This window comes from Cydia splendana, chromosome 3 (genome assembly GCF_910591565.1).
Source record: "Cydia splendana chromosome 3, ilCydSple1.2, whole genome shotgun sequence".
Lineage (NCBI taxonomy): Eukaryota > Metazoa > Arthropoda > Insecta > Lepidoptera > Tortricidae > Cydia > Cydia splendana.
Window position 1 is genome coordinate 20,284,848 of NC_085962.1, and position 27,605 is coordinate 20,312,452.

At 38.4% G+C, this 27,605-nt stretch overlaps 6 protein-coding genes across 8 annotated transcripts in view; 3 read left to right on the forward strand and 3 right to left on the reverse strand.

Annotated features, from left to right (window-relative positions):
• Window positions 1-863: 863 nt before the first annotated feature.
• On the forward strand, window positions 864-2,698 carry LOC134806597 (anaphase-promoting complex subunit 10). 2 transcript variants are annotated; one of them, XM_063779918.1, is made up of 4 exons: window positions 864-1,008; window positions 1,188-1,312; window positions 1,532-1,768; window positions 2,179-2,698. In XM_063779918.1, the coding sequence occupies exons 2-4, from the start codon at window positions 1,216-1,218 to the stop codon at window positions 2,388-2,390; spliced, it is 546 nt and encodes a 181-aa protein (XP_063635988.1). In that variant the 5' UTR covers window positions 864-1,008; window positions 1,188-1,215; the 3' UTR covers window positions 2,391-2,698. The 2 variants fall into 2 exon arrangements, with proteins under 2 accessions (XP_063635988.1, XP_063635987.1); XM_063779917.1 differs by lacking the exon at window positions 864-1,008 and having other exon boundaries at window positions 1,185-1,312.
• LOC134806596 (translation initiation factor eIF2B subunit epsilon) lies at window positions 2,653-8,905 on the reverse strand. Its single transcript, XM_063779916.1, has 10 exons — window positions 8,749-8,905; window positions 8,534-8,658; window positions 7,905-8,096; window positions 7,173-7,356; window positions 6,705-6,949; window positions 4,712-4,831; window positions 4,095-4,405; window positions 3,750-3,932; window positions 3,243-3,523; window positions 2,653-2,925 (listed from the first exon to the last, which is right to left on the reverse strand). Exons 1-10 carry the CDS (start codon window positions 8,833-8,835, stop codon window positions 2,722-2,724), a joined length of 1,932 nt encoding a protein of 643 aa, XP_063635986.1. The 5' UTR covers window positions 8,836-8,905; the 3' UTR covers window positions 2,653-2,721.
• A 1,426-nt stretch (window positions 8,906-10,331) lies between these two features.
• On the forward strand, window positions 10,332-23,281 carry LOC134806599 (Bardet-Biedl syndrome 7 protein homolog). 2 transcript variants are annotated; one of them, XM_063779919.1, is made up of 15 exons: window positions 10,332-10,718; window positions 10,799-10,922; window positions 11,458-11,572; window positions 11,626-11,779; window positions 11,910-12,103; window positions 12,376-12,556; window positions 16,779-16,960; window positions 17,508-17,625; window positions 20,110-20,250; window positions 20,476-20,699; window positions 20,893-21,051; window positions 21,145-21,254; window positions 21,517-21,619; window positions 22,005-22,126; window positions 23,090-23,281. In XM_063779919.1, exons 1-15 carry the CDS (start codon window positions 10,617-10,619, stop codon window positions 23,269-23,271), a joined length of 2,211 nt encoding a protein of 736 aa, XP_063635989.1. In that variant the 5' UTR covers window positions 10,332-10,616; the 3' UTR covers window positions 23,272-23,281. The 2 variants fall into 2 exon arrangements, with proteins under 2 accessions (XP_063635989.1, XP_063635990.1); XM_063779920.1 differs by having other exon boundaries at window positions 10,333-10,718; window positions 11,650-11,779.
• A 147-nt stretch (window positions 23,282-23,428) lies between these two features.
• On the reverse strand, window positions 23,429-24,303 carry LOC134806600 (ferritin-2 heavy chain-like). The gene is made up of 2 exons (XM_063779921.1): window positions 23,882-24,303; window positions 23,429-23,749 (listed from the first exon to the last, which is right to left on the reverse strand). The coding sequence occupies exons 1-2, from the start codon at window positions 24,245-24,247 to the stop codon at window positions 23,528-23,530; spliced, it is 588 nt and encodes a 195-aa protein (XP_063635991.1). The 5' UTR covers window positions 24,248-24,303; the 3' UTR covers window positions 23,429-23,527.
• Window positions 24,304-24,496: 193 nt separating this feature from the next.
• On the reverse strand, window positions 24,497-25,097 carry LOC134806601 (small ribosomal subunit protein bS6m). Its single transcript, XM_063779922.1, has one exon. It carries the CDS (start codon window positions 25,030-25,032, stop codon window positions 24,580-24,582), a length of 453 nt encoding a protein of 150 aa, XP_063635992.1. The 5' UTR covers window positions 25,033-25,097; the 3' UTR covers window positions 24,497-24,579.
• A 518-nt stretch (window positions 25,098-25,615) lies between these two features.
• The window catches only part of LOC134789372 (THO complex subunit 2), a 36,106-nt gene continuing 34,116 nt past the window's right edge, over window positions 25,616-27,605 (forward strand). The window contains exons 1-3 of the mRNA XM_063760002.1: window positions 25,616-25,768; window positions 26,086-26,251; window positions 26,764-27,005. Of these exons, the coding sequence (XP_063616072.1) occupies window positions 25,698-25,768; window positions 26,086-26,251; window positions 26,764-27,005 (479 nt within the window). The 5' untranslated portion in view covers window positions 25,616-25,697. The remainder of the gene's footprint in view (window positions 25,769-26,085; window positions 26,252-26,763; window positions 27,006-27,605) is intronic.

Here is a 27,605-nt window from a genome sequence, read left to right on the forward strand (position 1 = left end):
AACCGTGTTCTTAGCACCGCCGGTCTTAAGAACACGGGTATTCGTTTCGGCGTGTAACACGGATACCGGGAGCCCTAGTCAAAATAGACTATTTGCAAAAACTCAAAAACCGCTTAACCGATTAGGTTTGCTATATTTTTCCTTGAAAGTCTTTACTAAGTACTATTAGTTATTCTGTGGTAAAAATAAACATAACCAAATTTGTAGGAAATTTTATGATAAAACTTTTGTCCGAAGTAATTATAATGCTATTTGTACAGATATTCGAGATATGAACAAAAATATGAAAAAAGGTACCTTCAACCGTGAAAATAGGCAGTGACAGACAGACAGACCCAAGAGTGATCCTATAAGGGTTCCGTTTTTTCCTTTTGAGGAACGGAACCCTAAAAATCTTATAAGGTTAGTAGATTTTTTGTGAAATATATTATTTTATGAATTTCTTCTAAAGCCCCCTCCAGACTATGCGCGTGAATCGCGGGCGAAGCCGCGAACGCGAGTGTGGAGTCGATTTCGCTATCTGCGAAAATCGACTCCACACTCGCGTTCGCGGCTTCGCCCGCGATTCACGCGGATAGTCTGGAGGGGGCTTAACAAAATCGATTTACTTACCCATACAATACAATCATATAAAAATGTGACTTGAGCAGCAAAAACGTGACGGGAAACGAAACGTTACTTATGACTGCAGAGCCCTGGCAACACTGATCAATACGTAGTATCTTCTTAAGCCCCCTCCAGACTATGTACGTGAATCGCGGCTTCGCGCCGCGATTCGCGCACAAGTGTGGAGGGGGCTTTAGTAGTTTGTGGTGTCAATACTGTCAATAGTCACATAACAGAATTTAACAGAATACGCGTAGTCTGTAATCCTTAAATAACAATATTTATCTAGCAAATAGATGAAAACAACTACTACTCTAACCAGATTTAAACTGTGTTTACATAGTATTCTATTGTTATAATATTCTCCAGAAATATCCAATTATTTTATATCACTTGTGTCAGGTACGAATCATAGTTTATTTCTTTCTGTTATTGTTTTATCATGAGTTGGCTTATCCTGGACAATTATTCTATAAAATAGAAGCTTACTGAATCTTACTTCCGAATACCGCAATCCACTTTCTTTTCTAACATTATAGTAACAGAGGTAGGTATTCATTTCGTGTTATTTTTCTATTTAGGCCGTGTTTCTTCAAACCAATACGAAGCATGTCATCTGACAAAGACCCGCTTACCAGCGAGAGATCTGGAAGAGTGAGAGAAGTCGGCAATCACGCTATTTGGAGTCTGTCATCTTGTAAGCCAGGTATATTTTTTACCTATACTGCTGCCCCATTTGCTTTGTTCACTTTTTTTTTTGTAGCTTGTTTAAAATTAGTTCCCTGAAATTAAGACTTGAACTCTTATAGAAATAAAAGAAAGTTCTAAATTCAAAAGCGCAAATATTAGCCTGGGTCTTACGACGATAGTGGTCTATGCAATGTGCTGGAGTGTACATGTATTTAACATTTATTATCACCCACAGGTTTTGGCATAGACCAGCTGAGGGATGACTGTATGGACACATATTGGCAGTCAGACGGACAACTGCCACACCTAGTAAACATCCAATTTCAGAGAAAGACTATGGTGTCACACATCTACATCTACACAGACTACAAACTGGACGAGAGCTACACTCCCAGCAGGATATCCATCAGGGCCGGAACACACTTCAATGATCTACAGGAAATTGAAGTTATTGAATTAATAGAGCCGAGTGGTAAGTCAAAAGTTTGATCAAGCACAGTATCTTCGGATGCATTTTTTGGAGTACTAGAATACATCAAAATTAACTATTCTCCTAAGAATTTTACTAAATTATTACATATTCTAGTTATTCTAACATATTTTTTTAATACTCTGTTGGTGGTAAACAAGCATACCGCCCGCTTGATGATAAGCAGTCATCGTAGCGTATGGACGCCTGCAACACCAGAGCTACATAAGTGTTGCCGACCATAATACCCCGCACCCTCATTCAACCTCCTCTTGCAACCTTACTCACCGGCAGAAACACAACTCTATAAGTGGGGTCTAGTGTTATTTGGCTGCAATTTTCTGTAAAGTGGAGGGATATTGAAGCTGAGATCAACATATATTCTAAAATTGATTTAAACATTCTTCTTTCAGGATGGGAAATGATACCGATCAAAGACATGCATGACAGACCAATAAGAACATTTATGATCCAGATAGCAGTGTTGAGCAACCACCAGAACGGGAGAGACACACACATGAGACAGATCAAAGTGCATTCTCCATGTGAACCCACTTCATTTGATATTAATAAATTTAGGAACTTTTCTACGGTCCAATTCCAGCAGTACACTACTATCCGATAAGAGTTTCCTCTTCTGTTCCGAAAGCTAAGAATAATCAAGCCTTATTTTTTTATTGTCTTATATTGTCGGAAACTGTATAAGGTTTTTATCGATGGTGTCAACATAGAATTCCCGTTTCTAGTTATGTTTTATTGGCTTAAAGGCATCAGAATCAAAAAATACAAAAAAAGGGAAAACAGGGGAAACCTGGCGCGATCTGTACTGTAAAAAGCTTCGACCGGTCGAACTCATTTGCTTGACCATTAAATCAAAAACTATAAAATAATTATCATGTTATATTAAATAAACTGAATAAATCTGTACAGTATGTACACAAGTTTGTATTAAATTTTCAGTCTGATTCCTCACTCTCTGCCTCTTGAAGCCATTCAAAGAATTTGACCAACGATGGCTGTTTGGCGATAGGACTCTCGTTTTCTTGCAAGTCATGGTACCACTCCAGTAACGAGTCCTCGTCAACAACGTCGGCTCCATACAACAACTGTATAACCTGGCCCGCTTTTCCATTCAGCCATTCGCATTTGATACAACTTTCCTGAAAACAGTTTTTTATTTTATTTTGCTAGTCATTTGTGTGCAAGCGATTTTTTTTTGTGCAATACAAAATGTACAACGAGGGGGGGTAAGTGAAATGAAATGAAAAAGCCCCAAAAAGAAATGTTCTGAAATTATGATTTATGCTGAGTGAACTGGAGACAGTAGAGTGCTTGAAACAAAAACATTGCCCCCAAATGAGCATACTAGCGTCGAATATTGTCATTTCTGCATCTGCACCTCCTGATTTGACCCCCACCACATGATTCAATTTGTTCAAAAAATTATCCCGTTTGGACACTGCTTAAGACTACTTACTTCAACAGCTTTCAGACAGTCCATGATGGAAGATTTAGTCTTAATATAGTTTGTCAGAACTGGCCGGAAGAACTTCAAGATATCTTTGACCACAGACACTACATTCTTGGCATCTGTGAGAACTGGTAGGCTGAGTAGGGCCCTCACCACGAAGAAGTTTACTTCGTGCAACTGAATGTTGTAAGCGTATCTAGACGAGTTTATTTCCAAAATCAGGTAATCACACTTTAATTTCTCTTCATAACCTCTGGCTAAACTGTCAATTACTTCATGAAGGAAAACTGAAAATAAAATAAGTCTTACTACAGTAGAACCTTGATTATCCGAACTTTCCTAGGTGTTTTATATATTAACGTTAATATGTAGGTAGTAGGTACCTACGTCAAATCACCAAAACCAAATGGCGACCATCAAAGTTCGGCTTTTTACAAACATGCTTTATTATGATTCAATCGGAGAAAATTAGGTGAAAAAGGATCTAATATTAAATAGCACGCTTTTACTTACTATTAGTATCATCAGGTACTGGCGAGTCAGGTATTGAAGACTCTGCACTGCTGTCGGACGAGTAGCATGATTCGCTGTCACTCCAGGTTTTCTCAAAACCGATTGCTTCATCCTCTTCACTTCCGGTTGACTCATTTTCCCATTCCGTTCCGCTTTCGGAAGTAGATTTTGCAAGTTTATGATCTGAAATGTATACTCATAAAGTAAGGATGGTAAGCATGAAGAATTTTGTACATAGACCCACCTGTTCCTATGTCTATCGCACGCGCGTAATTATATTATTGTCCCGCCCATAATGCCGGCAGCATTATGCTCGCAGCAATATATGTACTTATGCATATTTACCATTTGCTTCCAGACCTCCTTCCACCACTGAAGCCTTATATTTAGTTCCACATGATAATTTTACATTTGAAGTAAGAATTGTTCCATTTTCTAAATCACAATCATTCTCAACTATGCAGTTTTCATCAATGTAACTGTTGATGATTTTGCAATTGTCGTTTATAACCGTGTTGTTTCCAATGTAGCTTCCGGAGATAGTAACGTTACTGCCTATCACGCAGTTGCTCCCGATAACAGATTTGTTTACGACTGTGTTATCATTGATTTTGCTATTGGCTCCTATTAAAACATCTTCTTGGACACTGCAAGACCTTAAAAACACGATTAACAATAGTTTAGAAGAGGTTAACATTTGTAGAAAAAAGTGTAGGTAAGTATCATTTTCTTTTATGCAAAAAACTAGCTAAGTAATTTTGGGCTTTATTTTTCTACTCAGGAATCACGAGTAAGTAGGTACGGTTGGTACCTCAACTTAAGTACCCAAGGCGCCATACTAATTGTATGGAATAGTGCATACTTATGTTAGGGAACCAATGTAACTTTTAACTTTCTTTAGCCCTCCCACTATTGGACGTCAAACCAAAACCGTCAGACCCGGGTATGTAAATTAGTCTTACCTACTCAAAGTAGCAGTCTTGTTGCAGAAATTGTGGTTACCCAAGAATTCGTAGTTATCTTGATACAGTGAACCACTCTCTATAGACAGAGGCAGTGCCCAGTGATGTATAATGTCGCGACTGTAAAAATATATATATATATTTAGTGGGATTCATTGAAAATCAGGGTAAATGGTTAGAAAACCTATCAGGAAAATAAGCTATTGGAAAATAAATACGTGTATAATGGCAAAATATGTATATAACGGTTAGAAATGCTTTCAGGAAAGGAAGTAATTGAGAAAAAAATAAAGTGGTAAAAATTGCGAATGGCAGAACAGAAATAGAAACTTGGAAAAAATGATTTCCGGAAATTACAGTTTTCAAAAAATTTCAAAATTCTTGATTTCATAATAATGTACATTTTTGTGATACAGGGGATGGAGCCGCCCGGTATAGCATAAGCTTATGCTTGTGTTGGGAGACACCGCTCTTCCCTACGTTTATAAGTAGTACAATTATTTTACTTTATGAACGTGACGAAAATACAGACGTAATTATACAGAATTACTAGTTAATATGTTTTTAACTTAATTCTAAGACATGCATTAACAATACAGGTAGGATCTACTCGTTTGATTTTAAGGTGTGAATATCGACTGAGACAAGTGTTTAATTGTGTGCGTGCGTGCGTGCGTGCGTGCTTGCGTGCGTGCGTGCGTGCGTGCGTGCGTGTGTGTGTGTGTGTGTGTGTGTGTGTGTGCGCGCGCGCGCGCGCTTGTGATTGAGTGTATTCTAGTACTCTGTTCTTAGCAGCTTCTCTGTTTTGTCGTAGGTTTTAGTTTTAAGCCATTTAGTGAGATGTAATTTACATTCGTGGTATGTTTTTGAATGAATATCTAATTCTCTGTTAATTTTGTTATAAAGGTAGGACGACTTTGAATTAAACTGCGATCTTGCAAAGTAAGTTCTCGTACGTAAAAATTTAGGTACATTGACCATAATTCTTTTGTTTTTATAATTAGAGTTGTAGGGTATTACTTTGTGTTTTTTCAATATTGATTGCAGAACATACAGTAGGTAGTTAGGGTGGTATCTGTCCAATGTCATTGCGTTTCACTCCCTCATTAAGCAAAATGTGAGACAAAATACACGTCGGACAAAGAAATTGGACAGGTGGAATACTACTCACGCTTCGTGTGACTCTTAATTAGTGATGTACCGACTATGGGTTTGGCCGACTAATCGGCGCTCGGATGGCCGATTAGTCGGTCGGCTAGTCGGCTAAAAACTATCTTTGCTCTATTTTGTCATAGTAACTGAAAGATGTTCCCGTCTAGTTCAAAGACCTAATGATTGGTCGTGTGGAGTCAAAATTCAAATTTTTTAAGTGATCTTGACCCGATGAGCAGTACACCTTGTTGGGGATTTTCCAGGGGTTAGTTGTACGTAGTGACCAGAAGAGCCTTTCCCCAGCGGACATGGGCTCTACGAAAATTTTCTCCGCCATTACACATAACATTAATACACATTACCCTGCGGATTATCTCATTCTTAACTCGTTCTCGCCGGGAACATCAACACAACTTATCTCTCTATAGCCCTTTAAGCATAGACTTTCTTTAGAAACCCATGCTTTGTGAGGTCCTAGCAGCCTAATTAAAGACACCTCAAATACTATAATAATCACCCTCTGTAAGTAATTTCAACCAACTACAAAATAATCAATATATTATACGGGCTGCGACGACATAAGTACATGAATTTAATATGATAATGTGAACAATAGTTGTACTATGATACGCCCTAAATAGGTAGGTATTAATTTGAATAATATAGGTATAAAACATATTTATGCTTGTTATTGGCTGTTTATACGTTTACGTCCTGTTTTTTGTAACAAATAATAGGACGACTAATCGGCCTTTTTTGCCGACTACAAATGTGGCCGGATAGTCTGCTTTCCCGATTAGTCGGCGACTAGTCGGTACATCCCTACTCTTAATATATCTACCTTATAATTTTAAATGTCCTCCAATTGGTCACAGTGGTAGCGTACATGTTGTCCTTCAACAGCACGTAGTACAACGAACTGGCCAATATTTCCTCATTGATGAGGACGCCGTTGATAAAGTCGTCTCTGGTTTGAAAATCGAAGTTGTCAGAGAACAGAGGAGGCACGGACGGTGAGCACAGCGCTATGTTAGCATCCAGCAGATTGTGATGCAGTTTTACTTCGGAATGGCTGAGCACAGTTTCCTGTAAATAGTGAAACAAGTTACCGTAAAAAATATTTTTTGATACTTTTATTGCCGACTACACTTTATGTCCATTGTATGTCTTTAAAGTGCTTCTAAAGATCTTTCTAGTCAGCCTAAACTCAATGTGTTCATATTTTTCCATTTGGTTTAATGGTCATCCGTCACCATACCCAAGCTGTTTGACAAATACAATAAAGCTACAGAAGTTTGATCTCTCTTACCAAGGGCAATGTGATAGTTTTATCCTTAGACTTGGGTTTATATTTTTTATGGATCAGCACTTTCCTTGTGTTACCGTCGGCTGCCAAGAAAATTGGATTGTCAGTACCGATGAGAGGGTGCTCCCAGGACACTTTCTTGTAGACCAGAGTCATGGCTGCACCTTTATCTTTCTTGCATAATGTTCTGTAAGAGATATTGTAATAATAGAATAAATCGTCTATTACTGGCAAGTGGCAACCTTCCAATAACTGGATACATTATATTAGAATGACTAAAATAAGAATTCTATTTATTTTGTATTTATACATTTTATATGTACCTACATCTGACCTACATATAGTCACCAACCTTGATATTTAGACTTATATTGGTACAAATGTTTTTTCAATCTAGCACTTTGGTTCCATTCAACTAGTGACATTACCAAAATACATTAATTTTATTTTGATTAAATATTGAGAACTTGGCACTAACAGTATTAATGGGACAGCTTCTTAAGTTGCTGATATTGGCAGATGATATAATAGTTCTTTGGTACCTAATCATGATTTTGTTCATTGTATCACCTTCTTCTGCACATGATACATTTCTGTTTGGCCCTATGGTTGACTGGTGTAGAATGTTGTCAGGAACAAAGTCAGCCTTATGTAAACAGATACTTGCCTGGCTGCAATGCAATGTATTATGTGCAAAAAAGCTCTTTGAGCATGAAACATAAATATAAGGCTTACTTATGTTGCTCCAGCATGGAAGCATAGGGTATGCTAGCAATGCTGTTGATGGACATCAGCACAAAGTAGCCTCGGATCAAGCCGGCAGCATCTATCTCTCTCATCACGTCCCCCATCGTCTGACAAGTGTCGGACATTAGCACCTGTGCGTCCAGGGTCAGACTCCATGGAGCCCGCTGTTCTTTTGCTTTCCTGTAATTATTAATTGACAAAGTATAAGTACAGTCAACTGGATGATAGCTGCCTCTGTTGCACAGAAGTTGTAAGCCAAATACAAGAACATTAATTAAAACTTTAAATTGGCATTGCTTAACAATGTGACCAGACTCACCTTTTGTGTCAACTGTCAATATTATTCTTAACCTGTGTATTACATTTAGTTTATATTTTATTGAAATGTTGCGAAAAGAGCGTTTGAGGGAAAACCGACAGCACGTCACCCAGTCGATCGACCTAGGTATCGATGGCCGGATGTGGTTGTGGTGGACGCTGATCTGCGCGAGCTCCAGGTTGAAGACTAGCAAGATACGGCACAGGACCGGGATCCGTGCCGAGCAGTCGTGGCCAAGACACACTGGGTCACTGCGCCAGAGGAGTAAGTAAGTAAAATGTTATTATTTATGAGTTACCTTAAATGTTCCTTGATTTTAATTCCGTCATTGCAACAAAATAAAATCACTTCATCAACTCCTCCCAAAGCCAGAGATTCAAGAACGTAGTTAACTAGAGGCACTCCAGCGACCGTAAATAAGCCCTAAAAATAAAGTTTTCATTTATATATTTGAGTTTTTAAAAGATGATAAAATCAATCTTGTCGGTATTACAATAACGTAATATTTCTCACCATAGGTTTGTATTTTGTTATAGGATCAAAGTTATTATTAAATATATCCATTACAACTACCGCTTGAACGGCATTTTCTTTCTCCATCTTTGATAATAAATATTTTTCTTTCGCTTTTAATAATTTTTAAGGTTAGAAAATAAAAGTACGAGCGTACGTACGTACGTCAATAGTACGTCACTTAATTTCTACTGACATTGACATAACATTTTTTTTTGCCGTCAGCAATTTAAACCTGTTAAGGCCCCTGTACATATTGAGCGAGCGTGGGCCAGTCTGGGGGACGCATTTATGCCGTTTATGCGTTAGGGAGCATGTGATATTGCTATCCCATTCTACCGCATGGCTGCGTCCCTTGGATTGGCCTGCGTTGGCCCAATATGTACAGGGCTATAACCGCGAAAATCGAAGTTCGCAAATTGCGGGCATTTTTCTCTGTCACTCTCTAATTACGCCTTCATCGGAGTAAAAGAGAAAGATCCCCGCAATTTGCGAATTTCGGTTTTCGCGGTAGCCCCTCAGGTGCCTTTAGAGGCACTATTTTAAGGCCCCAGTACACAATGGGCCATTGCCGGCCATTCCAAGGGACGCATTTATGCGTTAGAGGGAGCAAGTGATATTGCTATCTCATTCTACCGCATGGCTGCGTCCCTTGGAGTGGCCGGCAATGGCCCATTGTGTACTGGGGCCTTTACGTTTCAATGTTGGTCTTTTTTTTCCCTTGTCACCGAGGTGAACATGTCGCTCCGTAAAAAACAACAAGTTAATATATTATTATACCCCTCCAGACTATGCGCGTGAATCGCGGGCGAAGCCGCGAACGTGAGTGTGGAGTCGATTTCGCTGTCTGCGAAAATCGACGCCACACTCGCGTTCGCGGCTTCGCGCCGCGATTCGCGCACGAGTGAGGAGGGGGCTTTACAACAATATTGGTCTTTGAATTTATCATTATGAACACTTGCGTAGAAAAAAGTAGAGGTGGTTTCATTCTCTCAGCTTCAGCATGCGCGGCTTGCATATGTGCCATGTGCAAGAGTTTCCCACGTATCTGATATTATGTTCCTCGGAGTAAATATTATGTTCTGACTATAGGCTATCTTATCTAGGTCTAGTAAGTATACCTAGCGGGTAGCGGGTATTTAAGTAGTACGTGGGCCGCACCTATTCAGGTGTAATAAAAGATCATAGAAGGTAGGATCGCATAGAAGTGGTATACGCGTGCCTCCGTGAGGGACAAAACATACGCAAATGCGACACTGTGATTGGTCGAATTCATTTGTTGCCCACCATTCTCCATACTAATAAAAAAGGTGGGGAACAAACAAAAAGTGAGACTGTGACAAGGACAAGCAATAATACCGCTTTCTCTGCTACTCCTACTGAAAGATACATAAGACTATCCCTTCTGTCAGTTACCCCCACCACTCATGCCAGATCCAGGTATATCCTAGATTCATGTAAAAGATGCTATTTTAAAGGTACTTACTCTGATTGAACTTAAAACTTACAGCGTAAATCCAATGTTTGTATTCTGGTTTCCAAGGTACTATCGATTTATAAGTAGGTAAAGCTAATCTAACTATAGTGAGACATACTAACATTAAGCTAATGTACGTGACGCCCGATCGTCGTGACCGCTACTCACTCATGCACAGTTAGTGCTTGAAAATGGAGACCTAGGCTCTCTGAAACATGTCGCGTGAGTGACTAAAAACACGTGAGTTTAGGTAACCGTAAAATTAGCTTAATGTAGGTAAAAGTACTTAAATATAAGTAATATTTCGATATTAGGACCTATTAAGTAAGAAATTCCTAGTTAAGAGCCTAATATCTACATTGTCTAAGTAATAATAGTAAAATCAGGAAGTATGGAATATGATTTTTCGCGAATAGACTATGCAATATGTGGTATTACGTACCCGGATACATTAAAGATATTACCCGCGCCTGGACCAAAAACTCAGCAGAAGGTTAGTAAAAAATACAAAATTTACACAGTTTTAATCATTGGTACCCACCTAATGAATTGATTAATCTCTTTTATTCTCAGTTTGTAATCGGAGACAAAAACGGCGTTCTACAATGTTTGAGTATAAAAGATGAAGAGGCGATCGTTCAATTTAAAACCCTACCGGGGAAACCGATAACGGCTGTTCAGCTAGCTACCAACGATGGTATGCTTAGTTACCTATTTGTGACGTTATCTGTGATAAGGGACCTTATTGTCGATGGCGCTTACGGCATTATTAACGATGCTTCGATAGAAATACAATGCCGCGCGACGCTATGCCGCGTAAAGGCCCCAGTACACAATGGGCCATTGCCGGCCACTCCAAGGGACGCAGCTCACGCAGCCATGCGGTAGAATGAGATAGCAATACCACTTGCTCCCTCTAACGCATAAATGCGTCCATTGGAGTGGCCGGCGATGGCCCATTGTGTACTGGGGCCTTAACAAGCGCCATCGACTATAAGGACCCTTATTTAAACTATGTAGTCTATAAAATCAAATAGGTGTAACAGACTATCGCACCGCACCGCGACCTTGGTGCGCCGAACCTATAAGTGAGAGCGATATAGAGATATTTATTTCTCGCTCTCACTTATGGGTCGCGGCAAGGTCCGGGGTGCGGTAGTCTGTTACGGCTTTAGCAAATCACAACTAGAAATAAAATTGGATGTATTTATGTATAATAAGTTATATTACAGGATCCCAAGCAGATAAAGTGTTTGCTGCATCAGGTAACGAAGTCAAAGGCTACACGAGAAAGGGAAAAGTGTTTCTTTCGATCGAAACGGCTCTATCGGAAACGATCACATCCATGTATGTTGTTTTCACCACTAGAGTAAAGTTATTCTTTTAATAAATAATTACAGAAGTTATTGTAAAAATCATTGCAGGTCCATTTTGGCGGGCGATCTGATTCTCTGCAGTGGTCGGACCGTGACGCATTATAGGGATTTGAGGGAATTTCATTCCTATATTTGTGAGGATAGAGTTCTAGATATTGCGTCATTTGCTACTCCCAATGTAAGTGACTTTTTCAAAACATCTGTATTACCTACTTAAAATCAAAAATAAATAAATTGCCAGTTAACAGTGTGGATGATGCGACGGTAGTTTACCACCGCCAAGTCCAATACCCACTATTTATTTACAGAACACCCGAGTGCGACTTCTAGTCTTGATCGCCAACAAAGGAGCAGTGATGCTGGAGAACGGGCAGGTCGCAGCCAAAGCGGTGGTCACTTCTGGCCCTTCAAGACTGTTGGTCCCTCCGCCCATGCACGTCTCGGACCTTTACTCCTTCTACGGCGCTGCGGATGGTTCTGTTGGACTCGTTGCTTTTGAAGAGTAAGTAGTTATTTCAAATACACCCGCTCCTCACCTAATTTCACCCTCTCCGTCTTTCCCAATCAGCTGGCATCAAAATCGAAGCAACAGGTTATGGGCCCATTGCCGTACTACATCCTGTCCTGTGCTCAGTTAATACATTATAACTAATAAAATACTTGCTGACTGTAATATCCAGTAATGTCATTGTCACATTCATTACACGTGTTATGAAGTTTGTGAACTCTATGAACCACTTATTTTCATGCCTGTGAGTTTTATTTTTATTTTAGCTCAACGCTCACCAGCAAATGCCTGGTGGAAGGCAAAGGTTTGGGCTCAGTAATGTGCCTGGGCTGGTACTTCTCCAACGGAAACTCGCACCTCGCCGTCGGCCGCCATGACGGATCTGTGCAGCTCTACCTCGTTGATATGGAGAACCTTGGGGATAAGCCTCGGCTAAAATATACATATGTGAGTTCAAATTTCTTAAACCTACTAGCTGTGCCCGCGGCTCCGCCCGCGTGGAATTCGGTCTGTGTCAGTAAGCGGCTAATTTCTAATCCTAATTTCTCTCCCTCTCCCCTGGAGGCGGAACTTGAAGTAAAGTTGACAGATGGATATGCTAGAGGACTGTAGTCCAGATAAAATATGTTACAATTAGGTACCACTAAATAAAATTATACTCCAAAATCAATAGTTTTTTTCGCCCTTATTAAAATTTTACACGTGATTTAAACGACAGAGTAGTAGGTGTATATCGGACGATACAGGTAAGGTATACGCGCGCGAGCGAAAGCGAAGCGGCCTGCCTGGCTAGAGCGCCACTCACCGTGGTCTTATTTAGACTCCTGAGGAACACCACGTGCCCCTTGTAACTTCAATGCGTTGCGAGACTTTCGCGAATGATTCTATCTTTTTCGGGAAGGCATGGTAATGCGTATAAATTGCGAGTCCCAAATCGTTTGACTCCGCAAACGACCAGTGCCGGATTAAGATATTTTGATGCCCAAAGCATTTCTAGACCATGGTGCCCCCTCTCCCTAGGGTCATCAAGATTACATTGAATTTTTTTGGTAAATTGAGTGAAGTTCATTGCCGCATTATAGCTGTGAATGGAAATCAGTCACATCATTTTATCACGAAAATTGACAGTGCCGCAGCAGTACCGTTGCAACAGAGTACCTAATGCTGCTGCAGTCGCCACCCGAATGTCACCATTATCATATCGTGGAATGGTATTGAAAATGCGAGCGAAGCGAGCTCGAAAATTTTTCGATATAAAAACAATTTGATAGACAGTTGTACATTTTTACTTTTAGTATGGATATCAGTCACATCATTGTATCACGAAAATTGACAGTGCTGCAGCAGTAACGTTGCAACAGAGTAATGCTGCTGCAGTCGCTACCCGAATGTCACCTTTATCATATCTTAGAACGTTATTGAAAATGCGAGCGAAGCGAGCGCGAAAATATTTCGATATAAAAACGCAATTTGATAGACAGTTGTACATTTGGAAATCAGTCACATCATTTTATCACGTAAATGTCAGTGCTGCGGCAGTAACGTTGCAACAGAGTAATTCTGCTGCAGTCGCCAACCGAATGTCACCTTTATCATATCTTAGAAAGTCATAGAAAACGCGAGCGAAGCGAGCGCGAAAATTTTTCGATATACACTGAGAGAAAAATCATTAGTAAACTAAACCAGGAATTAAAAAACAGTTCTGTACTGGGGGAAAAAATGAAATTTAGTAATGATTATAGACGTTTCACTATTTCTGTAAAGTTTATGTATTTCTACAAACAGCTCAGTAATCCTAAATCTAATTTCAACAAACAGATAATAGAAATTGCAAGCACTAATAGAAATTGCAAAAGTCAATTTGTTCCTCTTAGTTGACTCTCCTTGTCCCCGGATTAAGTTTATTTTTGTAATTCTAAGTGTGTTTTTGTTATCCTTTTTTCTCAGTGTAAAAACGCAATTTGATGGACAGTTGTACATTTTTACTTTTAGTATGGAAATCAGTCACATCAATTTATCACGAAAATTGACAGTGCTGCAGCAGTAACGTTGCAACAGAGTAATGCTGCTGCAGGCGCCAACCGAATGTCACCTTTATCATATCCTAGAAAGTGATTGAAAACGCGAGCGAAGCGAGCGCGAAAATTTTTCCATATAAAAACGCAATTTGATAGACAGTTGTACATTTTTACTTTTAGTATAGAAATCAGTCACATCATTTTATCACGAAAATTTACAGTGCTGCAGCAGTAACGTTGCAACAGAGTAATGCTGCTGCCGTCGCCAATCGAGTGTCACCTTTATCATAGTTTAGAAAGTGATTGAAAACGCGAGCGAAGCGAGCGCGAAATTTTTTCGATATAAAAACGAATGTCACCTTTATCATATCTTAGAGAGTGATAGAAAACGCGAGCGAAGCGAGCGCGAAAATGTTTCGGTATAAAAACGCAATTTGATGGACAGTTGTACATTTTTACTTTTAGTCCCAACCAGCCGCGAATCCAGGATTTCATACAGAGAAGGGATGGGACAGTTTTCTATCAGCCTAGCTTCGCATAGGGCTCGATATTTAAGGGTCTCAGCGAGGTTGTTTTCATACAGAAAAGATGCAAGAAAGCAGAGCTTGGAATTGACCAAGTGAATTGAATTGGCGAAGTGTGAGCAAGGCAGAAGGCCCAGCTGCGAAAGAGGAAAGCTTGGATCCACGCCCAAGTGTAATTAAGGCAGAAGATCAACTTTACCGTAAGGCAGAAGGCCTCGCATAAGACCTAACGCCGAACTGCAAAAGAGTGGCTTGAAATCGAATCTATGCATGTTATCACGACTCTTCTACTGCTCGCTCTTTGGCTTCACTCGAAAGCGCTACTTGATAGGATGCTTTTAGTTTTCGGCTTTCACGGGGCCCCTTATAACACTTTGACAGTTAGGTCTCAGGATCGCGGCTAAGGAGCAACTCGGCTTGGCCGACACATCTGGCGGGCAAGAGAGCAAAATTCGCTATAAAATCGGTAATGCTTTTAGTTTTCGGCTTTCACGGGGCCTCTTATAACACTTTGACAGTTAGGTCTCAGGATCGCGGCTTAGGAGCAACTCGGCTTGGCCGACACATCTGGCGTGCAAGAGAGCAAAATTCGCTATAAAATCGGTAACCTATGTCGAAAAAATCGGCTGACCGCAAACCCGAAAGCAAGATTTTTTTCCATGACTTTAAGGGCCTCCGCGTAAGGTCAAATCGAAAGCCTACGTTGGAGATGTTCTTACGTACTCTCTTGCTTGATCCCTACGACCCTTCGTTATTAAATGGGTACTTGTACACGTATAAAAGTATCATGTAGGTACCTACTCTACGACTGCAATGCTGATGCAGCCTGCGCGTTTTTTTGCCTACGGGTGCCCCCTAGACGTGGTGCCCTAAGCAAGTGCTTATTTTGCTTAAAAGGGTTAATCCGGCACTGCAAATGACAGAGGTCAATGTTTTTTTTTTCAAAGTACCCACCTTAAATTCGTGGCCAGGATGCGATACGTATGAATATGGATTTGATATGGATGCGATATAATTACGATTAGGTATAATTCATCACGGAGAAAATTAATAATTTTAAATAATTATGCAATTATACGCGTGTTGATATGTGTGTTTATTTTAGCACTACGTAACTATGTAAACTCATTTTTAGTTTTCTTGATTACTTAATCTTTACTCAGTTCCCCAAAAGATGGCACTGTGCAATGTGTGGCAATTAATTTACTGTCGTTTAGTTTTGTTGTATTTTTAAATCAACATAATTATTCAATTAAATTTGTTGATATCCATATTCCCTCTTCTAAACTTAGAGTTAATTTGGCAAAATCCTTCCTCGGTGGCTTATTCATGTCAACACGTATTAAATTCAGCGCCATCTGTTAGTTTACCAGGGTACTCTATAGTGGTAGCACATATTGGAAAAAAGTTTGCCCCTCCTTCCTAAGTAGCGCCATAAGATTCAGGGGCAAACTTAAGTAAATCGAGTGATTTGGCTACCCCCCCTTTTAGGGGTTGAATTTTTATAGCCTATAACCTGGCCGGGGCTGTTCTCGACAGATTAGTGAAGTTTGCATCAAAATCCGTTCAGCCGTTTTCACGTGATGCGCGTTCAAATAAACAGACAAACAGACAAAAATTCTAAAAACTGTTGGAACGTGTTCTGTTATCGATTCTAAGTATCCCCAGCCAACTTTTTTTCGAATATCTTCCATGTACAGACTTTCGACCCTCTTCAGCTTTATTATATGTATAGATAGGGGTCGGCAGGAGCGTTTAGGTGAATTACAGTGTGTGTAACACTGCTACATAGACTATACTATACATAGTAATTAATACTAATTGCAAAACTGTGTAGAAATAACAAATGAGTGAAAGTGATTTGAGTAAAAGAACACTATCACTATCAGTGTTTGTCATTCATAGATTGAATAGAAGGTAAATGGTGCACAGTAGACAGCTCGGAGGTAGACAGGAAGGAGGTATAAAGGAACGAGCTTCGAGGAACTTAAATAGTTAAACTCAACCCATATACACTTCCGCATCTCGCTTCCTCCTATCCCAAATCGTTGGAGCTCAAGCGCGGACTTTAAGTGCATAGGTATTACCGGTACCTACCTACAATAAATACACGATTTACTGTTTCAGTTTTCCGGAGAACCCGTTACGTCAGTCAGCGGCGGATGTGTCGGCACGGAAGAGAGCGAACTGTTGGTCACCACCTTTTCGGGCAGGGTCTTCGCTCTGAGATCTCGTCGGCTGGTTTCCGGCTCTGGAATGTTTACTAATGTTCCGCCAGACGCTATAGCGGCGAGGAGGAGTAAACTAGAGTATGTTAATCAGTAGCTGGTTCATAATTCATCTAATCATTATGGTCATATTGACCCTTTATCCGTCGAATATTTTCTTCATATCAGCCGAAAGATGGATGGATCTCTACATTCTGTACAATGACCGCTCGTGCCTTATTACCAGAGTTTGGACAATTTATCGCAGAAATAAATATAGTATGGAACATGATACATTTTTTTAACAATTTTGAACTGCAGTTTTTGAGTATAATCTGGAAACTTTATGAAGATACTGTGTACATAAGAGTTTAATAAATCTTGTCCTATTTTGAGATATAAATGATTTTTGATGGTTTTGCGATGATTTGTCCGATCACTGCTTATTACCTTCATCAATCTCTTATCTAATACACCCTCACCCAATTTGACGAACGCTGACGGATGAACGCTGCACCAAGTATTTTCCCATAATCAATTAATCACCATTAATTTGAATATTAATTATATGCCGTTCCTTGACCAAATTCACAACATACAAGATGATGTTGGGAAAAATACTTATTTTACATAATTTTATTGTCCAAAGGGTTGAAGTAGCTCGATTGGAAAAGCAGGCAGCTAATGAAAGAGAGAAATATCACAGAAATACCCGGTCCTTGGAAGGTGGACTGACCACTCCCCCGCTGTTGGACATTCAGTATGAGGCGAGTAAAGTCATTTATAATGAGGCAGAATTTCTAGATAAGTATCTAAAGTAGGTAAGGTCACTGTGGGTAAGTCCATCTACAAGGCAAGTCCGTCAACACGTTATAACTTTTGAATTTGAAGGCGTATGCGACTTTGGAGTCCAGTCGATTAACCAGTTCTTCGCGCTAGTTCCGTCACTGTAAAACAGATGGCGCTATGACAACCAACTTCAGAGCAATCCGCCTCAACAAGTCATTTCGTGTTTTGAACTCGAAGTCATAGTCGAGTCGACAGCCGTTCGAAAAAAAAATTTTTAAAATAGTTTTTGCAAAGATTGTGCATCAAAAAGTAACTACGTAGGTAGCATAAGAACCAGTTGTCTTTATTCTATTTTTAAAATATCAGTAATTAGCTTAGTTTTGTAATTATACGTTCCACAATTTATCATATTAAAATTTGACTAAGTTGGAAAGTCCGTCTATTATGTTTAGGGCTTCCAAATACCGGGCTTCTTTCAATACCGGTATTAATACCGAAACTGTCTTCATCAATACCGGGATCCCGGGATCCCGGTATTGTCTATAAATGGCTTAAAAAATTATCTGCAATAATTATGTGAACCCTCCAGGTTGGCAATCATTTTATCCGCCTTGTTGACTTCACAAGTCACATTTTTAGTTCAATCTAATAATCAGCCAATAAATATTCTTTGGCACCAAAAATTCGTATGCCATTACAATTAATTTCTTTCTACTTTTTGATAAGATTTTAAGAACTAATTATATTAAGGGGCTACCCGACATTTTTCTAAAATATAACACTTTTTTCGTATCTAGTTTGCAGTGAAGAATCTTACAATTACATGTACGAAATCTAAATATTTGGGTTCGTCTTTGACGCCTCGAGAAACGTGTCCAGGGTTTTCATTTTAAACTAATTAACACAAAGGTTATGGACAGAAAACCAGTTTTAGCCTAAAATTGTTCAACTTTGATGCCAAATATCTCGAAGGCAATGAACTTTGAAGTAAATATAGGATACTAAACTGCAAAACTTAATTCAAGACAAGACAAAAAAAGTAAGACAATGTTGCTACTGCAATAATTTGTTTGTAAAATAGTAAATTCCTTTTGATAAATAAATCACGCTAAGATAATTTATTTATTAGTAATTTTACTTCTGCGATTTAAAAAAGTACTTTTAAATACTTATTTTTGCATAAATACAAGACGCGCTAGTAAAAAGTTAGCTAGCAACAATTTCCAACTTTTTTTGGTCTTGAATTACGTTTTGCAGTATATATTGCTTCAAGATGTTGTTGTTAATATAATAAGCTACAAAAAACATTAGAAAACTAAGGGATTCAGATCGAAGGTCATTCGCGTGGGGTAGCCCCTTAATATATCCCGAACATCAGAATTCATCACCAAATATTTATCTAACGCATATGCACAGATCTTGTTTCAATTAAATGATCATCTTTAATTAAATTGGCAAGTTATCTTCTTGATACAGCCGAATTTGACCATTTTAATAGATTTTAAACGTTATAATAGGCACATTTTCCTTGTTTTTGAAAATACCGGGATCCCAGTATTTCATTAAAAAATACCGGTATTGAAAAATCTGTTTAAACAGACGGGATCCCGGTATTTCGGGATCCCGGGATCTCGGTATTGGAAGCCCTAATTATGTTCAAGGCAAGTCCGTCACATTTCCGACTTTCGTTAAATCAGAGATTACCAACTGTTTGTGCGACTTTATAACGATTTGATAAAGTATCAAAAAATCCTCCTGACTTTGCGCATGATGTTACTTAATTAAATTTTGATCTCAGTAAATTAAAAGAAACAATTAAAATTCATTTTAAAATTACTATTGATCTTTTATTTCGGAAATCAAAAAAATAATTATGTTTAATTATTTGCCAAAAAAGGTTTACCACCCCATTTTGGTAGTATATGCCGGACTTGCCTTTGTTTTAGAAAAATGGTGTTTATTTCGAATCTGAACCGTATATTAACAAGTTTAAAATACACTTTTCATTGTCTTGATCCGTTCTTTTTAGGAATTTGACTACGAACATATACACACCCATATATTGGCTGATATCATAACTAGACGGACTTCCCTTAAACTGCACGGGAAGTCCGTCTACTCGCCGAATTTTAAAAATGCCATTGTTTTTGCTTAATTTGTGCTTGAAATGATCTGTCACTAAGGCTAAACTATTAATTATTAAATTCTTCATCGTATGCGATTACAAGTAGTAACATAGGTGAATAATTAACGGAACTAGATCACTCCAAAGTAAAAAATAAATAAAGTATGCCGCACTTCGCCACAGTGACCTTAGTCCCATCATCCAGATGATCAATTGCTCTATCGATAAGAGCATTTCTCTTAAGTTCCGATTATGTTATGATGATGAATGATGATAATTATAGCGCTTGTTGACTTCAAACAATAACAGTGTTAAACCAAATCTCCGTGTATTGCAGTTGTTAGGAGCCTCTAAAGACGGTTGGCAAGAAGCAAGAATTATGGCCCCCGTGCCTTTAGATATGCTCTTCATATATTGCAACCGAAAGTTAGACATGAAGACTGACAGCGCAGCGGTGCTTAGTGTATGTCCGTCCCAGGTAATATGCAAATTGGTGACTTAACCTCTCGTGTGCCGTGATTATTTTTTTCTAATATTTTCCTCGTACGCGGATACGAGGGCTTAAGTAAGTTTATAATCCAAGATACGATCTTATGACAACCCTGTCCCTTAAAACAAATTAAAAACCCGGGTGTACAATTTTGTCGAGTAAAGTCTGGTATCACCCGGTTTTCACATCTGATAGTGACATTTATTTAATCAGGAATCATCATCAGATTTCCTAGCAACAGTGCGATGCCAAGCCGGCACCCGACGACTGTGGGTCCGCATGCGGCACGCGGGACCGGCGCAAGTAGAATGTGCTCGGGTACTGATATACGCTTTGCCTGCTGGCGCGCCGCGGGTTGCGCGTCTTATGATACTGAGGTTGCCGGCGCTCCCTTACTATTCCCAGCACGAAGATCCGGATTCGGATAGTGAGAGCCGGTTAGTATTTTACAACAGGCCTTAGGTACCAGTTGAGCTCTCTTACTGCCCTTAACCTTTCGTCTATGTTTGATAAAAGGTCTGGTTGAAATTTTCAGTCATCCTTTTCCTTTTTATAACAGACTTCAAATTCCAAAAGGAGTAGGTTCTCAATTCGGTTGTATGTTTTTTCCATTGCATTGTTTTGTTACAGAGCGTGGTGTGTACTGAGTGTATCAGGCAGTTTTTCCGTGGCCGAAGTGACGGCATGGCTGTCAGAGGCGTTACCAGGGGAGCTCCCCAGGCCTGCTGCGTCAGTGGCCGTCGCTCGGTCGCACTCTCTTCTCAAGACAATCCTCGTGTGTCGCTTGCAGTAAGTCTCCTTTTGGGAAAGGGGCAATTTGCTTTGTTGTGTTTTATGATCCAGCCGATCCAGGTACTTAGTTCTCAACTCTCAATGTTGCAGGCGTGGCCAAGCCGTGTTCAAATCGGATAATGTTTCCACAATAGCTACGATGAGAGACGTGATTTCTAACTGCTCCTTACGAAAAAGCATTCGCCTGGAAACATCTTGTGGTATGTTGTGGACTTACTCTGCTGAAGTGTACAAACCGGAAATTGCAAAACTGGGTTGTTTTGACGCATAAATATCTAAGAAACGAAAGGCTAAGGGCTAGTTGCACCAACCACAATTGACGGACTGATCGACGTCGCTAAATCAATGAACTATAAAACTTAAGCGAAAGTTTTAACGGTCACAGACGTTTTTGACATAACCAATCCTAATAACTTATCGTTTCCCATTTCATAAACTAAGCTAGTTTTTGATATGTTGCAGATATTCCAGAGGCAGCTTGTATAAAATCTTTCAAAAGAATAGAAGAGCAATTCAAGGCTGAGCATAAAAAATATGAAAATGTTTCTTTGAAAAAGGCATTAAAGTAAGTGTTGGTACTTGGTATCATTGGTTATTATTAAGTATTTTAAGTAATGTACTTAATCAGTGATGGCCGTGATGGGGTGTCATGTCCAACATACCCGCTGGGCAAGCCGGATCCTTTAAGAATTGTAGGGTAAAATACTCGACAAAAAAGTGACGCCAGTGGGAATATCTTTAACGACGGTAAGGACGTTTGACGCTGTTAGACATAGTGAGGCATTTTATATGAATCTTAAAATATGTATCAGTATTTTATTTTTAATTTTAATTAAAAGGGTATATCAGTTTGTTTTTGTCATAGGCTAAATTTATTTGTATTCAAATTTGTTTTATTAGAGTAATTTCATACTTATAATGATACTAAACTAATTAAATTAATGTTTCAGTGCTTTAGATTTAGACGAAAACGTGTTAGCTGACAATGATCCTGTACTATGTGAAGACTATCTCCGAGTATGGGAGGCACCATTAGATGACGAGGCAGACGCTTACTTTCAAATTCTTGTTGGTAAGATATAGAACGAGAACTACCAGAAGAATAGGGATATCATTTATACGGACCGTGCACGTTTGGAGGGTCTGCCGCCGTGTGGCCTAAATGGAAACCATGGATGGGCCTGGATGGAAATTTAAACTTGACATTGACACTTCACACGCCAGTAAGCAGGTGCTGCCCTCTACAGTTCACGGGTGATTTCACCGTGACGTGAGTTTGCCATATCATGGCCTAAATCGGAAATCGAACATGAATATTGATAATTCGCGTAAATATAAAGTATAAAATAAAAATCGGCCAAGATCATGTCGGGCCATGCTCAGGGAAGGGTTCCGTATAGTTACCGTTCTGCCAGAATAGGCTCAATGGGGGCTATTAGTAAGTATTATGTACAGTCGACGTCAAAAATATGTTTACACTTTTGTACCTTATTCCTTTGTAATAAGGCGAAAAATGTAAACATATTTTTGACGTCGACTGTACATTACAAGCATAAGGGAGTACCTTCGCAGCACTTAGTACCTACGTCTTTTTACTAAGAAATAAATGAATTATATATGCCATATAGGGCTACGCATGCGGTAAATGGTTAAGTAGATAAGTTTAAGTTACATATAAGTAAACTACCTAATACTTACATTAACTAATAGGAGCCTCGTCTGCCAACAAACCGCTCTGTGGTTTGGCAGAAGAATGTAATGTATTTAGATGTAAGTAAGCTTGTGAATAAACGCTTTATTTATTTTTTTAATAATTCAAAAACGGGCTGGACCAGTCATGTTCGCTGTAGTTTTAATTGAAAGATAAAGTATTTATTAAGCTTTTGTTTTACGATTTTTTTCAAATGCTTTGGATCCATGGTTCAAATGTTACGTGACAATGACACCATCTACAACAATGACTATAATAGGCACCTACCAGCTACTAGTTTGCTTTAGGTAGCTCTATGAAGTTTAAAGTCTATTTCTTTTGCAGATACTGTTATGCAATGGTACACAGACTGGAAAAAGAACACATTATACAGAACCGAACCAGGCAATGAAAAATCAGAGCTACTTCCTGCTATAAAAGATTGTAACTTGGACATCATATATAAAATACTTAGTAATGAGTCTCAATCGCCATCATCACCAGACCTTTCAATCAATAAAATATAACATGCAATAAGTTTTTTATTTGCAAGAATATTTGCCTTCCCACTTGGGAAGACAATATTAGGAAAATAGGAGGAAGTACTAGGAAAAGACAAGCACTGATCCATATTCGGTGGTGAACTCTAGGAGAGGCATATGCTGGACAGCAAGACAATCTTCATTACCCAGTGTCAAACAATAAGTTTATTGTAATTTTTTTATGAAAGATTGTTAAATAACACATTATTTATTTTATTTTTCATCTATTATTATTATAACATTACTTGTGTGGAGACTTGGATTTGTATGGATAACTTGTTTGAAGATATTTATCATACTGGTGTAGCGCATCAGGATCCTCACTGATTCTGGCAATGTGAGTCACATGCTGGGATAAGTTATGGATAGAATTCATTTGTTCCTTTAGAAAAACTGTTGTAAGGAAATTAACACAATGATAGTCCTTATCCTTTTCTGCCGTTGAAACCAGAGCTTTTATTAGCTGCAGGAAAATTAACTAATGTTAGTAAAATATTGTCTTTGGTTGCAAACTATTGTGGTAACCAGTTGACTGTCCGTCCAACCAATCCATACATACGTCATCCAATCTTGATATATAAAATAAGAAACATACCTCTATGACACAATGTTCCATATTTAATGCATGTTGGAAAGCTTCAAGCAGTGCAATTTTGTCTTTCGGTGCAGGTGCATTCAATGCCTTAAGCGTGGGAATGCCTCCCCTATAAAGTTGATACTGGATCAAATCCTCCATATGCTGGAGCTCTTCGTGGTACATTCTCATGAAGAAACCCCCGGTTCCAAGTCTAGAGATACTTGGGTGTAGAAATGTTACAGCCAAGTTCAAGTACTCATGGGCTGCTTGCTGTTCCGCCTGAATTTGTTTGTTTACACCAGATTCCAAATCTGTACTGTACTGGTGTTTATAGTAACAACTGTCACTGAAGAAGTTGATTGAATGTTTCAATACATTTTTCATTACAGTGTCTCTTAGACAACGAAATCCTTTTAAAGCAATTAAAGACTGTTGCTTCCTCAGAACAAACATGATTTAGCCACTACTTCAATAATACTTATACTAGAATTTCTTAATTTACAAAACATAAACAAAAGTTTAAGCTGTTGTCAAAATATAAGAGACCAAATAGATTTATAAGACTGCCTCATGTAGCATGACATTAAGCTAGGCATTATAAGAGTGAATTTACAGTCAAATAAAACACAAATAAACTGTAAATCATGTTTATTACAATGCCTACTTATCTACAATAACAACTATCTATGGTTAAGTTATATTATCTAAATATTACATTACTTTTGGAACGGATAATAGTCCAAGCCAGAATTATATTTAAATTTGTAAGTAAAACGGTTGACCTGAGTTTTTCCAACTTCTATCATTTTCTGGACTTCTTTTCGGTAAGCAGGCGGCAGCAATTCTGTCTCCAGGGTGCACTTGTGATCACTGTCTGTCTGGATCTTGTACACGCGCTGCCGAACGATGTCTACATCTCTGCTATATTCTTCTTTTAGATCGGCTACAGCTTGTGTCGCTGTATCAATTTTGAACACGAAATAGTTTGCTTCTCGATGAACTAAACCGTGAGCACTTGTTTTGTATGGCATTGCACGAAAACCTAAGTTCTCGATGTCTCGGATGATACCTCCACGATTAAATATGGCATGTGAGACACGTTTTAGTGCAGTTTTCAATTCAGGTTTCGGCATAGCGCGTAACATTAGCGCTAATTCGTAACTAGGCATTTTAACAACAGATTAGGGAATAAGTTTAGTAACCTATAAAACCAACCAACCATCAACCAACTGAACACTGAACCAAATCAACCGAGGGGGCGAGGGCCGACTTTTCAGACTTTTCTTTTGTTTTGACAACTGCTTTTTTTACCTGCAACACATTAAAAAAAAGTAATTATAGTGTTGAGTAGCTAACACAATATCTCTTTCTCCCTCTTACTTATGGGTGCGTCCCACAATGACCTTGGTGCGGTGCGATAGTGTGTTAGCTACTTTAATACTAGATAGATATCTATCTAGTATTTCTATCAGATACTCGGAGTAATTAACAACATTGGTTATATCCTCTAAGATCAGATACTATCGATAGAGTGTGTAAAGCCCCCTCCTCACTCGTGCGTGAATCGCGGGCGAAGCCGCGAACGCGAGTGTGGAGTCGATTTCGCTGTCTGCGATATATATGCGCATAGTCTGGAGGGGGCTTATGGATGGTGTAAGGTGGTCGCCGATCATACCCGCCCGTCTACTGTGTATGCGACCATAGACAAATTCAATAGTTTTTTCGATTAGTTTGTGAAATTTATTTACAATGGTAACATTGTTCTTACCGTCATGGCCGTGGAGGCGTTTGCTTCGCCGTTTTCCTAATATTGTAGAATTTATTTTTGGCTTTCATGATGAAATCGTTTACCAAGTTTGTATCAGAATATTGTAAAACTTGGGAAAAATCAGGAAAAGAACAATTGTACGTATAACTTGTTACTTATGTTCAACAACCGATATGTTTGTTTGTAACATCTACCGCATGTTAAAAAATGCGTAACCTTTGTTTATTAACTTAATAAGCGTTCGTCAGTATGATCATAGGCACTAAAATTGTATTTAAGTTACGGATAATCCTCAACAATACGTTCACGGCGATACATACCTAATGCATTTATTCAAGTACCTAGTTTCACAGTAATGGCATTATCTCATATATTTACAGACCGTTTACCCTACAATATTATTATTCATAAATATAATAAAACATACTTATTCCATAAATATTGTTTATTTCAGTATCAAAACTGTGACACAATCAATTAAAGATGAAGAAAAGAGTCCATTGTTGACAAAATCTGGGAAGCTATCAGGATTGTCTGAGAACATTTACGATCTGCTGCTTTGCGGTCTGCGAGGAGCGCTAAAAAGAGATGCTGTATTGTCTGCACTCCAAGAAATATGTGTCAGTATAATGTTTAAAATTAAGAATGTTTATTTTCACCACACCAGCTTGTAAAGGCATTCTTCGTGTTTAAAAACTTATGAGAAAGTTGCATTGTATCTACAAGAGTAGCCAAAGTAATTCAGTGCCAAGTACCTCAATTTCCAATACAAAAGGAACCCACCTAGTGGGTTCTTGGCAGTGAATGTGTTAAGTGATGATGTTAAATGATAAATATTTAATAACATTCACATGAATTTGATTTCTAATGTTTAACAGATGGTTCTTTTCCTTGCAACAGTGTGAAATTTTTTGTGTGTCACTTGGGCGCTAAGTTTGTTTAACCCTAGTGCTTTGAAACCCTTGCAACACTCAATATTCCACTTTTCAAACTATTCGCAACACTCTTGGTTCAATTTTGGAATCATTGCTTGATTGGGTATAAATATTAGCATGAGTGGTTAAACAGCAAATTTTCCCTCTTGTAAAACAAATAACTATTCCTAAACTTATTGTTATGTGGTATTTCTTAGGCTTTACATGCAGATATACCATCTATAGTACTGGATGTGGTGTGTGTACTAGATGCAGAGACCTGTTTGGACATCCAGAGTGAGGAGCGCTCAAACTTCTGCTATATAGTGCGGGAACTAGAATCATTTATATCTGAAAAACTGTTGAAGGAAAGACTGGAAATTGATACCTTACAGGATGTTGGTACATTGAAGAACAAAAACTTTTACACCAAATTTATTAAAATCAAGACAAAGTTGTAGTAAGTATAATTTTTAATTCACCCCTAAAAATACAACTCACCAAAGTTTATTTGGGAATGTGTGAATTGGGTACTTATGTTTACTTATGCCACCTACCAAGAAACATGATGTTTATACAGTTGGCATTAATTTATACAGTAGCAGATAAAATAAAGCAATAAAAGAATCTGCCATGTTGCAATATTTTTTTAAATTGTGATATATCTCTTCAGTCCTTCAAAAGTCGTTATTAATTATATTATATATAGAGACATATATCTTTTTGTTAAGCTATTGTAGATACTTTTGATGCATAGCCTGATCTTACTTTATTTAGATGCTGACTGGACATAGAACAAAAATAGACATGAAACTATATCAACCCACCCTACAATTATAATCAAATCAATAACATGTTATGTGTATTGTGGGTAATTATAATTAACTTGTGAATTTAGTTAAAAAAAAATACTATTATGCTATTATCCTATTTATGCTACATTTACATGTTTACTGAGACTTGTCAAGCATGTATGTAGGCATTAGGTTAACATTAAATTTACTAACCGAAAGATGATGTTACTATTGACTAACCTTTTTCTTTATTCTATTTTTTTTAA

Excerpts from the sequence above, each read along its gene's own strand:
- LOC134806597 (XM_063779918.1), top strand. The coding sequence starts at position 1,216 with ATGTCATCTGACAAAGACCCGCTTACCAGCGAGAGATCTGGAAGAGTG. Across the intron at positions 1,313-1,531 it reads TCTGTCATCTTGTAAGCCAG|GTTTTGGCATAGACCAGCTG; the intron begins GTATATTTTTTA and ends TATCACCCACAG. Across the intron at positions 1,769-2,178 it reads TGAATTAATAGAGCCGAGTG|GATGGGAAATGATACCGATC; the intron begins GTAAGTCAAAAG and ends TTCTTCTTTCAG.
- LOC134806600 (XM_063779921.1), bottom strand. The coding sequence starts at position 24,247 with ATGAAAAATGTATTGAAACATTCAATCAACTTCTTCAGTGACAGTTGT. Across the intron at positions 23,750-23,881 it reads TGGAACATTGTGTCATAGAG|CTAATAAAAGCTCTGGTTTC; the intron begins GTATGTTTCTTA and ends ATTTTCCTGCAG.
- LOC134806601 (XM_063779922.1), bottom strand. The coding sequence starts at position 25,032 with ATGCCTAGTTACGAATTAGCGCTAATGTTACGCGCTATGCCGAAACCT.
- LOC134806599 (XM_063779919.1), top strand. The coding sequence starts at position 10,617 with ATGGAATATGATTTTTCGCGAATAGACTATGCAATATGTGGTATTACG. Across the intron at positions 10,923-11,457 it reads TCAGCTAGCTACCAACGATG|GATCCCAAGCAGATAAAGTG; the intron begins GTATGCTTAGTT and ends GTTATATTACAG. Across the intron at positions 20,700-20,892 it reads GATTCGGATAGTGAGAGCCG|AGCGTGGTGTGTACTGAGTG; the intron begins GTTAGTATTTTA and ends GTTTTGTTACAG.
- LOC134806596 (XM_063779916.1), bottom strand. The coding sequence starts at position 8,835 with ATGGAGAAAGAAAATGCCGTTCAAGCGGTAGTTGTAATGGATATATTT. Across the intron at positions 8,659-8,748 it reads TAACAAAATACAAACCTATG|GGCTTATTTACGGTCGCTGG; the intron begins GTGAGAAATATT and ends CTTTATTTTTAG. Across the intron at positions 7,357-7,904 it reads TCCATGCTGGAGCAACATAA|AACATTATGCAAGAAAGATA; the intron begins GTAAGCCTTATA and ends TATCTCTTACAG.